Below are 16229 nucleotides of genomic sequence, written 5' to 3' on the forward strand. Positions count from 1 at the left end.
GTTTTATACATTTCAGGGAACAGGGGTTACAGGTAAAGTCACAAATCAATACATAGAAGGCATACTTTGGTTTGGCCTGAAAAGGTGGGCCATCTGAAAGTGGGGAGAGGGCTTACAGGTTATAGGTGAGTTTAAAGATTCTTTGACTTGTAATTAGTTAAAGACATAAAGCTTTGTCTAAAGACTTGGAATGTTTTAACATAAGGAGCTGTTAATCAGAGACAAGCCACGGGGACATATATTTGTGGTGTAAATTGAGGACTGCAGGTTTGTCTTGCATACCCTTAGGCCTGTTAATGGGTTACAAAGGATGTCTCCAAGATGGGGTGGGGGTCATGATGAGGCATGTCTGACCTCTCTCCTTGTGGCAGGCAATTTAGTTTTAGGACATCCACTTGGCCAAGAGGGGTTCCATTCAGTCAGCCAGTGGGGGATGAGCCTTAAGATTTTATTTTAGTTCACAAGTTAGACATTATGGACTGAATATGGAGAGAGAGTCTACAGATGCATATGAATTTTTTCTTCTATTAGCAAGCATACATCGAAGTTGGAGGGATAGTTATGTATAAAAGTAATTACCCCAGAATTCTTAGAGCTAGAAGACCCATTCAAACCCTGAAAGTTAGTTGAATCAACAGTTTTAGGAGCTTGGTAATTTGTCTGCAAAGTTTGTCCATAGGGCTGAGACCAGGTTAGCTGCATCTCCTGTACCCATAGTGGCATGGTTTCATGCTCTGGGATTCTGAGTAAAGCGTGAGTACTGTTCTGTTTGCTAGTAGGGTAGGACTATGACTAACTGAGGTTAGAGAATCAGGAAAATTAGGGACAGATGGCAGAACTTGGTTTTAGAATAGAAGAATCAGACACAAGGACATTACCTTGAGGTCCACTAAGTAGGCATGAGAGTCAAAACTGACCAGTCCATCAGATGAGAAGGAAAGAGGCAAGGTCTGGCCCAGCCTAACTTGCTTTAAGAAGTTGTCCTGTTACAGCAAGTGTTACAGCGGGTGGTCCCGAGGACAAATCAAGCAGCACACGGGAGTCGGAGAGTCAGAGAATCAAAGTTTATTTGCTGGTGGGCTCAGAGGGGTCTCACCACCAAATTCTGAGCCCCGTCTACCTGATTTTTCCCACTTTTATTAAGTTGGGGTGGTCTGAGGGGTGGGGTCTCAGGTGGCTAACTAGCCAGGTAATAGGTTAGTTGATGTGTCAGGTAATAGGTTGGTATTATGTTGATGTGCCAGGTAATAGATGGGGTTTTCCTTATCAATCCTATCACATATGGCATATTCCAAGTACCATATGAATGGTCTGCCAGAACACAGCCCACTTTTAAATTGTTCAACCAATCTAGATCTTTTTGCTTTACGATTTCACCTTTGTTCTTTGGCTATGCCTTTTCTGTGCCCTTAGGATATTAATTCTTCTTGGACACTACTTTGGCTTCAGCAGACAGGCTTTCTGTCTTAGCAATGATTTTGCTTCCTGGTTCCACATGGCTCAGTGTTCAACCCTGCTGATGTTATTTTCACCTGGCTCACATTGGGCTTGGTAGCAGAACAGGATGGCTGGGACAGTCCACCTTTGCTCTGGAGAACTGTATGTTGACCCTGTGGTCCTTATACTTGGCCTGTGTAGTGCTGATGATGGAATTTGCTACCCTGGAAGCTGACAGTGGTAAACTGCTTGAATCAGCTGAAAAGGCAAAAATGGAAATGTTGACCATGCATTCATGGGCCCTTTCTATTCAACACTTAAAATTCAGCCTGTTTGTACTTGTGTTCCCAGCATATTTTGAAGTGAGGCCTGCTTGCTTCTGTTTTGGTCTGTTTCTGAATATAATAGAAATGTCCCTGGAAGAAAGTGACTCATCTTTTCCCATTCATAGCACCATATTTTTCATAACTGAGGTCCTGAAAAAGCTAAATTACCTTATCTGCCCAAATAATAAGATACGATTTTATCTCCCAGTCATTTTTCAGAAAAGAGGGAATTGCCTTTGAGTCTTTGAGTTACTCTCAAATTATTGGACATTATTTTGAATATAAAATATAAAGTACTATTTGAAAATAACATGTTAGCCTAAAATTACTTAATTACTTAGTAAATACTAGTTTGGATTATTTTCATTTGATAAGGTTGGTAAAAGAGAACAGAAAATAATTTAACAGAAATTTAGTAATTATTCCTGGTGACCTACCCTCTAGTGTTGGATATCTTAATAAAATAAAAGAGCAATTGTAAAAAATGCTGTTGTTATGTTGTAGCAGTTACAAATACAAATACATCTATAGGACTGTAGAGATACAGATGAAAAAAATAAAGTTTCTTTTATTCCCTACTCTTGCACAGTCAGTCAATATTTCTGACACCAGATGTATGGTTCTTTTCCCCTGTAAGGCTGGTGGCAGGCACTCCTCCCTTCCCTAATGAAAAAAGAAGAAGTCCCTCCTATTCTTCAATACCTGCCCTAAAACTGAAACAAAGAAAGTCCTTATTCTTCGCACCGAGAAGAAACTCCCATCCCCCAGCCCTAAAAACATATATAAGCCCACTCCAACTTCTGGGCGGGGCGACTTCTCTGGTCCCACTCCATGGGACTGTGAAGCTCACCTGGGTCCCTCTCTTGGGACTCGTTACCCCCACCCGGGAGCGCTGCAATAAAGCCTCTTATCCCTTTCAACTCTGCTTGTCTTTCTTTCTCTGGCGCCGGCCAATCCAAAAAACCTTACATCCCCCACACGTCAATTTTTTCCAGCAGATTCTCCAACAAACACTAGCTGGGTGTCCTCTCATTCAATTCAGTTCTGACACTATTTACTTGGAGACAGTGTCAGATCCCACAGGTTGGGGGCTCAGTCCCATAAGACTACCCCCTACTTTGGGTGCTAGTTGAAAGCGCAGGCTTTGACCTGTGCATCTGACTGACTGACTATAAATCTGGGTTCCCACTACCCCCTCCTTGGGTTTGATTAATTTGCTAGAGCAGCACACAGAACTCAGGAAAACACTTTACTTACATTTACCCATTTGTTATAAAGGCAGGTGGAAGAGATGCATAGGGAGAGGTATGGAGAAAGATAAGAAAGAAAATAAACTTTTTCCTTGAGGAATGTGAGCCCCCTAATAGGGTGGAAAGCCTAGTAGGTGCTTATGATGCAGGTGGAAAAAGATTTCTCACGCAGTAATTAAGATATAAAAGTAAAAAACGTTTATTTTATCCTTTAGAAGTATAGACAGAATGAGAGAGAGAGAGAGAGAGAGAGAGAGAGAGAGAAGGGTGGGCAGGAAGAGAGTAGGGAGATGGTGTGACATCCCAAAGAAAGAGAAGGGAGATGCCAGCAGCGAGGCCAAGTGGCTTGCTTCCTTTATGGGGGCAAAGAGAAAAATAGTAATCCTTGTGGAGCAATTAGCAGGTAGCTGCGAGATGTCAGGTTGTCCCTCTTTCTTGATTCTTCTGCTCCTGGAGACTTATATCTCTGAGATGTAGTCAGGCTCATCCAGGGGACGTGATTTTGCCCCTGAGATATGGGTTTGGGCCCGAAAAGAAAGCCTGGAGTTTACCCCCCCTGCTGTCCATCCCAGAGTTTCTCAGGAACACCTTTAGGCTATAGAACCATCTAAAGGCTGTGACCTGGTGAGTGTAAAGAGAAAGATTTACATTCCTTTCTGTCTTTGGGCTCTTTTCAGATGTTTTTGAAAATAGAGAAAGAGTAGGGGGAGCTCATGATTGATCTTCAGCTGTTATTAGAAAACTGCACATTAGATGTTTTCCTGTTATTTCAGCAAGGCCATCCTTACATCCCCTTTAAATTACTAGGCCCAGAGAGTCTTTAGAATGAGGCAGCAGTCACACTACATGCGTCTCCCCCCAACCCTGCCCTCTTGAGCTAAGTAATCATTTCAAAGCTGCTTGCAATATGGACTCTAGTACTAGTGTCACCACCAATAGCTATAAATTAACCTAATAATGCCATATGCTGAACACGATAATTCATACCCTATAGTTCAACAATGTATAGCGAATTACTAATCAATGTTATACCTGTACACCAGTGAGAATTGCTGAAAAACAACTTTTGTCACGTTCCCTCTCCTGACATGTCCTTTTTTCTTTAAAAATTTGAGCCTCTCCTTTGAACTCCAGAGCACTTCCCCAAGCTAACTTGAAAGTGTTTCCCTGGCTACAGTCCTCAACTTTGGCCCAGATAAACTCTGTTAATTGGCCTCAGTTTCTTTCTTTAGGTTGACAAGGAGCACAGAGCTTCCATGCCCTCTCCTGGTACACCACCCTGCAGGAACCTCCATTAGCTTCCATAGCTAAACCTCCTGTTTAGCTATCTGGAAGCCCCAGAACTCAGACCTAATGGAGTTTTTTGAAAGCTCCATTATCTAGGCATGATTAATTACATAATTGGCTATTGGTTTATCAAGTCAACCTTCAGTCTTTCTACCCTTCCCAGAGATTGTGAGGGAAACTGAAAGTTCTAGCCTTGTAATCACGTGGTTGGATCCCCTGGTAACCAGTCCTCATCCTGAGGCTATCTGGGTGCCCACAGATACCAGCCATCTTATTAGCATACAAAGTCTCTCCTATTACTCTGAGATTCCAAGGATTTTAGGATTTTATGTCAAGAAACAGAGATGCAGACCAAATATATATTTCATAATATCACAAGAACAGGTAAAAAAATTAACTGTTCTAATGTTGAATGGCTTTGGACAGAAGTTCAGTGACTGCATTATATTTGGATTCAGACATGCTGTATCTCAAAACATTTTAGAGGGTAATGTGAACTAAAATAAAATCTTAAGGCTCACCCCCTGCCCCCACCACCAGCTGACTGAATGGACCCCCTCTTGGCCAAAGGACTATCCTAAAACTAAATTGCCTGCCAGTAGGAGAGATATCAGACATGCCTCATCATGCCCCCCTCCCTTCTTGTGGACCTCCTTTGTAACCCATTAACAGGCCTAACTGTTCTAGACAAACCTGCAGGTCCTCAATTTATACAACAAATATATGTCTGGTGGCTTATCTCTGATAAACAGCTCCTTATGTTAAAACATTCCAAGCCTTTAAACAAAGCTTCATGTCTTTAACCAATTACAAGTCAAAGAATCTTTAAACCCACCTATAACCTGTAAGCCCTCTCCCCACTTTCAGATGGCCCACCTTTTCAGGCCAAACCAATGTATGCCTCCCACGTATTGATTCATGACTTTACCTGTAACCCCTGTCTCCCTGAAATGTATAAAACCAAACTGTAACTCAGCCACAGTGAGTCCACTTGCTCAAGGCTTCTTGGGCGTGGTTCTGGGTCATGATCCTCAAATTTGGCTCAAGGTAAATCTCTTTAAAATTATTTTACAGGTTTTGGCTTTTTTTTTCTCCATTACCAGTAATAAAGGCCAGGTGTTACTATGAAAAAGAGACATCTAACAGGATGCCTCTCTTGGCAAATTCAGATCTGAGCTGTTGCCCAGGCTCTGTGCCTCATCCCATCCTTCTCAACTGTCCTAGCCATTGGCTTTGTTTTTGATTGTCTCATTATGCTTTTTATATCCTTCTTAGATATGATGTAATTATTTGACTTCATAGCTACCTTGATGAATTTGCTACTGTGATGCTTTCTCTCTATTCACAGAGCATCTCTGGACTACTGTGGTAACTCCACTTATAGGCTGACTCTGTCCTGCTGGGGTCCTTTGAGTCTGGAGCCTGAGAGAGAAGTAAGAAGGTTTTACCAGAGGTGGGATTACAGTGCAGCTCATGGAGCTTGTGCGCTCAGGTTCTGTTAGGCTTGCTAAGGGTGGGAACCCAGAAAGTATGTATAGGACAGAATGTGGCTAATGGAAAACTTAGAGAGTGGTCATAAGGCCTGTGAGACAATAGCCCCAGAAGTCTGGAGAGTCCAGAGCCTATAAATCTAACTCTGACTGCAGACGGTTGCAGAACTGCTTACTGTTCAGAAAAAAATTCACTCTTCCCAAACTTACATCCAAACCTCCTATAAAGCTCATTGCTCTCCCCTTCCTGGCATGGATGCTCTTTTTGGGCTCCAGCCATCTGCACCCAGATGCTCAAATAAACAGCATTTTGCCACACCTGAGGCTTCATGTGTCTCCTTCTGGGCTCTGGACCTAATAGGTTCCATATTTGCATAGGACCCTGTGAGATTCTGGGAATTGTAGAATGTTCTAGGTGGAGAAAAGAAGCCAGGTTATAGTCAGGAAACATTTCTATGTAAGCATTTTTGTTGTTCAAAAGATCTCAGAGAAAGGAACATGAATCTCTGAGGCTCCAGCATTTTATGATGATTTCTTTTTATGTTCCAAATAATAGTTTACCTTTGTACCTAATTTTGCATTCATAATTTTGTATTCTTATTCTTATAGAGGATCACTCAAATTATATATGCTTCAGGTCATGCAAAATCTGGATCTACCACTGGGTTTTACTAAATGAAATTCTTGAGTGTTTTATTAGTACTTATTTCTTTATACTTAGTAAAACATAATTTATACAAGTAAACAAACACTAAGTAGAATCTAGAGAATCCCCAAATCATTCTAAAATCAGTACTTTGGATGGTTCTTTTACAAGAGAACTGGAACTTCCTGGCAGCCAGTATGTTTCAATGTTAGTATAGTGTTAGTGAATGCCATAAATCTGGAACTCAGATACTGAATTTTGTTCGTTTCAATCCCAGTCACCAAGGCTTTATGGAAAGCCTACTATGTGTGATGAAGGTGGTGGGCCAGGTTCTTTTTTCAGAGTTTAAATTCAATTTAAGAATCATTTGAAATGAATTGCCTTAACAGTGAAGTATTTCTTAGTTCCTGGGAGTCTTAATAATAGTTCTCTCTCTTTCTTTTAATTTTTTTTTATTTCAGGAAATTATGGAGGTACAAACATTTTGGTTACATGTTATGACTTCGCCACATCCCAACCATGATTTGAGGCATGCCCTTTCCCCCCCTACAATGCTCACTGTGTCCATTAGTTGTGAGTTTACCCACCCCCAACACCCTTACCCCCAAAGAATATTACTACTGTGTGAGCACCTTAGTGTTCATCAGTCAGTGCCAGTTTGATGGCCCAGTTCATGTCGTGCCCATTCTTCCATTCTTGTGATACCTCACTTCAGAGGATGGGCTCAAACTCTATCCAGGAAAATACAAGAGGTGCTAGATCACTATCATTTTTTATAATTGAGTAGTGTTCCATTGTATACATATACCATATTTTATTAATCCACTCATGGATTGACAGGCACTTGGGTTGTTTCCACATCCTTGCTATAGTGAATTGTGCTGCCATAGACATTCGAGTACTGATGCCTTTATTATAGAATGACTTTTGTTCCTTTGGGTAGATGCCTAATAGTGCTATTGCTGGATCAAATGGTAGTTCTACTTGTAGCTCTTTGAGTTATCTCCAAATTCTTTTACACAGAGGTTGCACTAATTTGCAGTCCCACCAGCAGTGTAAGAGTGTTCCTAGCTCTCCACATCCTCGCCAGCATTTGTTGCTTTGGGATTTTTTGATAAAGGCCAGTCTTACTGGAGTTAGGTAATATCTCGTTGTGGTTTTGATTTGCTTTTCCCTAATGATTAGAGATGTTGAGCATTTTTTTTATATGTTTGTTGGCCATTCTGTCTTCTTTTGAAAAGTTTCTGTTCATGTCCTTTGCCCATTTATCGATGGGGTTATTTTATTTTTTCTTGTTGACTTTTTTGAGTTCTAGATAGATTCTTGTTATCAACCCTTTATCGGATGTGTAGAGAGCAAATATTTTCTACCATTCTGTAGGTTGTCTTTTCACTCTAGTGATAGTTTCCTTGGCTGTGCAAAAGCTTTTTAATTTGATCAGGTCCCATTTATTTGTATGGAACCAGAGAAGACCTCATATAGCCAAAGCAATCTTAAGCAAAAAGAACACATTGAGAGGTATCAGTCTACCATACCTCAAGCTGTGCTGCAAGGCTATAGTAACTAAAACAGCATGGTACTGGCACAAAAATAGAGACATAGACCTTTGGAACAGGACTGAGAATACAGAGATGAAACCATCCGCATATTGTCACCTAATCTTTGACAAAGCAGACAAAAATGTACACTGGGGAAAAGAATCCCTTTTCAATAAATGGTGCTGGGAAAACTGGATAGCTACGTGCAGAAGATTGAAACTGGATCCCCACCTCTCACCTCTTATAAAAATCAATTCTAGGTGGATAACAGACTTAAACCTAAGGCATGAAACCTGAAGAATCCTAGAAGAAAATGTAGGGAAGACTCTTTCAGACATTGAGCGAGGCAAAGAATTTATGAGGAAGATCCCCAAAGCAATGACAGTAGCTACAAAAATAGTTCTCTTTAAAGAGATAGGAAATTTGAAGGTAACATGATAAATATGATTAAATGCCAAGGAAAAACAGTGATGAATTGTTGGCACCAGTCATTTAATGTTCTCTGAAAACAAAGAGACTTGTCAGTCTGCCAGTGCTAGGAATTTCAGTGCCAAGGATATAAAATGAAAAGTGTCCTTATCTTTTTGGGGGATAGTTTCATAGATGGTAGCCATGAGTAACCTTGGGGTAACTATTTTTCAAGCCAAAGAGCCCTGTATTAAAAATGAACTAATTTATGTTCATTATTCTCTTAAAGTATGTTATTATATGATAGTGAGTATATGTATTTGGGAAATAGTATAGCATAGGATTCCTAAGAGACAAATCAATATATGTGATGTCAGATATTGAGGAATGTTTTGAAGAAAAACAATTTCAGGGAAGGAGAGAGAGAATGATGGTTATTTTAGAAAGGCTGTATTGACTTCCCAGCTATTCCTTGAATGCAGCAGGCATATCCCCATCTCTGGGCCTTTGCACTTGCTGTGGCCTCAATGCTTTCCTTCAGATCTTCAGTAGTTGTTTTCTCACTTCATTTAGGGCTCTCACCACCCTGACTAAATTAGCACCTTCCGTCATTCAATTCTTTCTGCCTATTCTACACCGTCTGATCTTGGGGACCATAGAGATTCAAATAAATTCTTTGATAAAACCTTTGCTGAACTCTTAAATACTTGCTATCTGAAACTTAGGAATTGAAGAGATTTTTTAAAACATCTCTTCTTATTTGATCTAGACATCTAAATCGGGAACCAAATAATTTTGTATAGTAAGGGATACTTGTAGTTTTCTTCATAGCACTTACTAATTTCTGGTTTGTTTGTCTTTCTGTATGTTTCTTTCACTAAAATGTCAGTTCCTCGGTAGCTGGAATTTCATTTTGTTCATTGCTCTCAGTTCCATGGTGGCTGGAATTTCATTTTGTTCATTGCTCTATCCTCATCACCTGGAACAATGCCTGACATCTAATTTATTCTTAATAAAAAAGTGTTGAATAGATGTGTTAATACATGAAAGAATCTGTTTGACCTAATGTCACCTAAACTTTTTATTTTAAAAGTATGATTAATATTGTACGTTAAGTTTTAAACAGAATATGGAATTATATGCACAGTTTCTACTTAGATTAAAAAAATAAACTTTTGCATTTGTTCATTTATCCATTCCTTGAAAGAAAACTTATTAAGTATCTTCAATGTGTTGTACTAAGGTGTTCTAACTCAGCTTATGGTTTTATAGGAAGACAGATCATGAAACAACAGTAAATGAATGACACCCTTTTCCTCACTCACTGCTGTGTAGTAGCCATGTTGATCTTCTTTCAATTTCTCAAAGCTGATAAGCTCTTTCCTTTGCACATTTTACTGTCTTCACAGTGCTTCTTGTGTTATGAAACTGGTAATTATATATTTATTTGGATGATTATCTGTTTAAGATCTGTGTGTCTTTATATGGTAAGTTCTATGAGGGCAGGGACCATGATACTATTTAATTGTCAATACCTAGCTCAATGCCAAGTATATAGCAGGTACTCAATAAACGTTCTGAATGAGTGATTAAAAGTACATAATAGAAACACTATATTTAATCTAATGGGAGTTAGGGGAGTTTTCCCTGACGAAGTGAATTTTAAGCTGGGATCTCAAGAATGAGGAGGAATTAGCAAGTGAAGAGGACCAGGCAGAGTGTTCTAGAGCTTCAACTCAGACTTTATCCTAAAAGCAATAGAAGAGTTTTAAACAAAAAAGTGGCACTATCAGTCTTGCATTTTTAGATGGACCATTTTTCAGTGTTGTTAGAAACAGACTTGATGAGCAATGCTAGAGCAGAAATATTGGTTAGGATGGTTTAATAGTAATAGATGGTGGTGGCCTCATTTGGGTTCTTGGCAACGAAGAAAGGGGGGGGTGGATGCATGTGAGTGATTTTTACAAGGCAAAATAACTGACTGGGGGTACTGAAGGAAATGGAAAAGTTAAGTATGATTCCAAGTTTCTATGTCAGGCAACTGAGAGGATCCTGGGACCATTCACAGAGACTAGGGACTCAGAGGGAAGAACTATCTGAGGAAAAAAGAACTTGATATACCCTTGAGACCTAACTATATTAAGGCTAAGGATTAAGGAGTTGGTTATGTAGCTGAATTTTCTGGGTATAGATACTTTTAAAAAATTGCCTTGAAAGAAATAATCAAAATATTAATATAATAGTATTGGGACTCTAATTATATTTTAAATTTTTCTTATTAAGTTTTGGTTTTCATTATTGGTGTGTTTTATTTTGATGAAGGAAAAATAATAAACTTTAAAAAATTATATTAGCACAGGAATGCTATACTGAAAAACCAAGGGACAAAAAGTTAAGACCTTCTTAGGCAAACTGTGGGTTATACCCAGTGAAAATAAATGATTGGTCCTAAATGGAAGCCCATTGTAAATGAGTTCAACATTTGTGTGTGTGTGTATGGGGATGAGTCATCAGGAAATTTCAACTTACCATTCAAAGAAGGTCTGCTAGAGGCAGTGACTGTCATTTATTCATACGTGTATCCTTAGCCCTCAGCACAGTGCTGGTTCAAGTAAGGACTATTATTTTAGATTTGTTATTAACACATTGATTTTGTTTATATTGGTTTACTGGAATTGTTATACAATAATGTTATTTATGTCATCTTGGGTTTTAGGTAGATTGGGGTCAACTGGACTATTTAGTGGTTGACATGCCACCAGGAACCGGAGATGTGCAGTTATCGGTCTCACAGAATATTCCCATTTCAGGTAAATCTTAAAAGTTTAAAGTAATTTGTGCTTTCTTTCATGTGTGTTATTGCTATACATAAGAACAAACTTCATGTTAGGCAAACATTTTTGCCTTAAAAAGTAATCATTTATAAACTTTTCATTAGACATCAGAAGCATAAATTGAATTTTTCAAAATATTACCAGGATGAGTATATTTACAAAAACATAAAGACACTTTGAAAAGATGACAATATACATCTGTCTTCTAGAAACCAGTAGTGCGTAAGTATTATATAGGTAGACCATGATTGCTTGATTCACTGTTGTGCAGCACGTATAGCACTGGTACATGACAGGCACTCAGTAAATATTTATTGAATGAATACTGAATAAGAGTAAATATTAGGAATATTGGCTTTTTAGTAAATACAACTATGGGAGAGTTTTATATTCTGCTAATTATTTAATGTTAAAGTCAGTAAAGCAATAAACATAATAAGTTCTATGAGATATATATTTCAATATGGTAGTGGATAACTTTTTTATGATATGGAATTGAAATATTAGTATTATAGTTACCCTTTATATTGAATCTGCTTCTAAAGATTTTCATAGATGCCACTGGAGTAATAGTTCAAATCTCTATATTAAAAGGACTTATGGGAAAATGATGGAATTTTTAAATGTCTTTGCAAATCAGTTACTTACTGGTTATCCAAATGATATCATTGACATTTATTTATCAAAAGGTTTAAAAATCGGCCGGGCGCAGTGGCTCACGCCTGTAATCCTAGCACTTTGGGAGGCTGAGGTGGGCGGATCGTTTGAGCTCAGGAGTTAGAGACCAGCCTGAGCAAGAGCGAGACCCCATCTCTACTAAAAATAGAAAGAAATTATATGGACAGCTAAAAATATATTAGAAAAAATTAGCCGGGCATAGTGGTGCATGCCTGTAGTCCCAGCTACTTGGGAAGCTGAGACAGGAGGATCGCTTGAGCTCAGGAGTTTGAGGTTGCTGTGAGCTAGGCTGACGCCACGGCACTCACTCTAGCCTGGGCAACAGAGTGAGACTCTGTCTCAAAAAAAAAAAAAAAAAAGTAAAAGAAAAAAAAAGAAAAAGAAAAAAAAAAGGTTTAAAAATCTAAGTTTTGGACAAGATATACATATTATTTGTAAATATCAACATTGCCTCATTAATATGGGGATTTTGATGTTTTAATATCTTTGTAACTTTAACGGAGTCTGAGACTTTTTCTTTGATGAGATAGACTGTAAAGTATGAGAAGGGAGTAAAGTGACATATGAAAATAATTCATCCTTTTTGTAATCACCAAATTGTGATTTTTCTTTTTTTAAGTAGTTTTGGTATCTTTTATATTTCTAAGTTTTAAGAATAATTCCTAAATGTTCATTGAAAAAATGTGTCCTGGTACCTTGAAATGCCTATTGCAAGCTTAAAAAATGCTTATGTTATTTATTTATATGGATAATACAGTGATAAAATTGGGCTAAATTGTCATTTATGCCTTGAGTAATAGTAACTTGGTACCTTGAAAAAGTTTACTTTATTTCACACAGATAGAGTGATGTTCCTAAGCAGTTTTCTTTTGTTTACTCAGGTAACAGCCCCCCTGAACAAGATTGATGGTTAAATTACCCCACATAAATTTGTTTTTATACTCCCATCCAACAATGTATGTAACTGAACTCAGATTTGGCTGCTCACCACTTGAAAGCCAACCTCAAGACAACAATTGGGTGGAAGGAAAAGGAGTTTTATTCAAGAGCTGGCAACCTGAGGAGATGGCAGACTAATTTAGTTGCAAAGACCATCTCAAGTTCCTCAGTCTGACTAAGGGTTGGTTTTAAGGGGGAAATGGTCCCATCAGCATGTCTTGTTCCAATGATTATCTTGAGTAATGGGCCATCTGGCAGTCTGGCTGGCATCAGCTAGGCTGCAACAGAATTGAAGGTTAACTGTTCAGCATTTTCCTCCAGGAGAGAGTCCCACAATTTTGTTTCTATGGTAAACTACTCATAGCTAGTTCCTGAAATTCTTAAGCAAGCACATAATTACCATTGTAAAAGAAATAGTAGTTATGCTTCATGATGAAGTAACTGCTGCTGTTACATGTATATAAATTGGGGTTAGATTTGCTTCCTCTTTCTTTTTTATAACCTAAAATTTCACCTTTATTCCTTTCCTTTGATGAAGAGTCTACCCTGTAGCAGGCAACAAATATTACATGAGATAAGACACAGTATTTTTGTTGTGGTGGTGGTAAAATATACATAACAGTTTAGTGGTATTAACTACATTCACATTGTTGTGCAATCATCACCACTATGCATCTCCAGAACCTTCATCTTTCCAAACTGAAATTCTGTATCCATTAAACATAACTCCCTCTATTCCTCCACTCTTTCCAGCCCCTGGCAACTACCATTCTACTTTCAGAAACAGTATTTTTGATGTTAAGATTAGAAGACCAAAGAGGAAAGTATATTTAAAAGATTACACAAAAACCTAAAATTGATTTTATGATCTATTAATACAATTTTATATCAATAAATTTTTATTTTATTCATATACAAGATAGATGCTAAGCATTGCAGTGGTCCCCAACCTTTTTGGCACCAGGGACTGGTTTCATGGAAGACAATTTTTCCATGGTTGGATCGGGGTGGAGGCAGAGCTCAGGTGGTGATGTAAGCGACAGGGAGCAACTGTAAATACAGATGAAACTTCACTGGCTCATCTGCCGCTCACACCCTGCTGTGCCCCCGTCCCCTGCCCCTCCATCCTTAGTTTCATGGAAGACAATTTTTCCATGGACGGGGCAGGGCGTGGGGGAGATCTGTGGCCCAGTCCCTAACAGGCAGCTTGTGGCCCTGGGGTTGGGGACTGCAGTGAGGATCTAAGGATAAGTAAATCCCTGTCTTTTCCCTAGACTAGAGTTCCTTACCTTTTTTAGCTTTAGCTTTGAAACCTTTTTTTTTTTTTTCTCTTTTTTGAGAATTTGATGATAACTGTTGATGCTCTCCAGGAAAATGTGTTTACATATGATATACAGAAACACTAATCCTATGTATAATTTCAGGAAGTTTAGGGTCCTCAGGTTAAAAGCTCCAGCTCTAGGAGGTAGAGTAAGGTGAGGAGCGGGAAAGAGTGGCATGTAAGAAAAGAACATGGATAGCTATAATCCAGAGTAGGGGAAATGCTATTCGAAAGATCTAAACCCCATGATATGGGGGTTTAAAGGAAGAAGAGACTCTGGGTGTAAGGGGGATGTGTAACACTTCATAGTGACGAGCCTTAAAGAACAAATATAAAATGGTGTGGTGTGTGGTGGCTTGGACCTATAATCTCAGTTACTGGAGACTGAGGTGGGAGACACTTGAGACCAGGGGTTGGAAACCAGCATGGACAGCATAGCGAGACTTTGTCTCTTCAAAAAAAAAAAGTTAAAAAGAATAAATATGATACAATGTAGAGCATTCATTTCCTTGCTTTTTTTTTGACATATGGGAAAGAAAGCAGAAAAGGGAACTACTAGTGTTATATAATTCTAAAGTAGAAACATAACATATATTTTACTTTCTAAGTCTAATCTATTTTTTTCTAATTAGACCAGTTACTAAAGATCCTTTTGAAAATACATAAACTTAGTTATTTCTGAACCGTGGAATTAAAATTAGTATTTATTAATATTTTATAAATTTGCTATAATATATATTTTTATAGTTAAAAATTAATAAAAAGCATTAATTCTTTAAAGACAATAGATCTCTGTATGAAATGGTACTATGGTAAATGCCTATTAATAACAAATTGCCATTTAATGACAATCTTCCATACATTAATTTTCAGATTTAATTTTCACAGGTGTTATATTCCTATTTTCTTGAATCTCAGAAGAGTTAAATAACTTTCTCAAGATTCCACAGTTATTGTAGGTCATAGCTAAGGTTCACATCAGTTGTGACAGAGCTTAAAGCTCACGTTGTTAACCTCTACATCAAGCTACCCAACAATGTTCAGCTCATTGATTTTTCTGAGTTCAGCTCTAATCCTTTCAAACCCTTTAGGTTGAAATTATTCTAATCTAAGTGATTCCTGATAAAAATAAATTTATCCCTGAATATGTCTAAACCTGTTTACCCTTATATGATGAATATCCAACCAATGATCTGTATTGGTACTTATTATATTCAGTAATTTTTTTCTTCAGAGACTACTTTGGACCTCTTTAATTCACACATTCCAGGAAAGATCTGGAGACAGTCTACAAGCCCTGTCCTTTGACCTTTAGTAGAGCCCCAAGTGATTCTTTGAAAGACCAGTATTATCTCTGGACTGATCTACACTGATCTTGAACATTTGGCTAGTTTCTAGGCTCACTGGTTCTCTGTATAGAATTGTAGCAGTCAGTGTTAGTGCATTCATATTGCAGGTTATTATATAAATATTAAAATTGATAACAATGAAAAGACTAGATTTTCTACATTGAATTTGTATTTACTTTATAATTAGAAAAAATAACAAACAATAAAAATATTGTACCAAAAAATATATCAGGGGGAATTTGGGGAACATGTGATTATGAATATATCTCTGTGTGTGTGTTAAAGAGTGTTTGTTAAAGGTTTGGTTCCTGAGGTTTGGTTTTATTCAGGCCAATATCATTTCTTAGCTAACATATTTAAAGAGGTACCAAAATTGAGCCAACTTCCAGGATTTAGAGGTTATGGCACCAGCTAAAGAGTTTTACATAACCTGGAACAGCCTGTCAGAATCATATTTGCCCTTCAAGTCTTTAAATTAAGCCTGTTTTCTAATTATACCTACTTTTCCTTTCCTTTATTATCATTGACTTTAGAACTCTTTTTGTTTGTTTGTTTTCTTTTTTTGTTTTTTAATTTTATTTACATTCAAGTGAGAATTATACAGTTCTTAGACTTTAGAACTCTTTTAGAATATTCTGTATTCTACCTTTTCTTATGTCCTATATCCCATAAACAATGTAAGTTCTTTAGACTCCATTTGAGGCCTTCTGTGATTTGATTTCCCTT

The 16229-nt window shown here is 37.9% G+C and overlaps 1 protein-coding gene across 2 annotated transcripts in view; it reads left to right on the forward strand.

Annotated features, from left to right (window-relative positions):
• The window catches only part of NUBPL (NUBP iron-sulfur cluster assembly factor, mitochondrial), a 211222-nt gene that overhangs the window by 150664 nt on the left and 44329 nt on the right, over nucleotides 1-16229 (forward strand). For both annotated transcript variants that reach the window (XM_069464071.1, XM_069464075.1), the window contains exon 7: nucleotides 11099-11192. In XM_069464071.1, coding sequence (XP_069320172.1) covers nucleotides 11099-11192 — 94 coding nt within the window. The remainder of the gene's footprint in view (nucleotides 1-11098; nucleotides 11193-16229) is intronic.

Source organism: Eulemur rufifrons, chromosome 2, assembly GCF_041146395.1.
Source record: "Eulemur rufifrons isolate Redbay chromosome 2, OSU_ERuf_1, whole genome shotgun sequence".
NCBI lineage: Eukaryota > Metazoa > Chordata > Mammalia > Primates > Lemuridae > Eulemur > Eulemur rufifrons.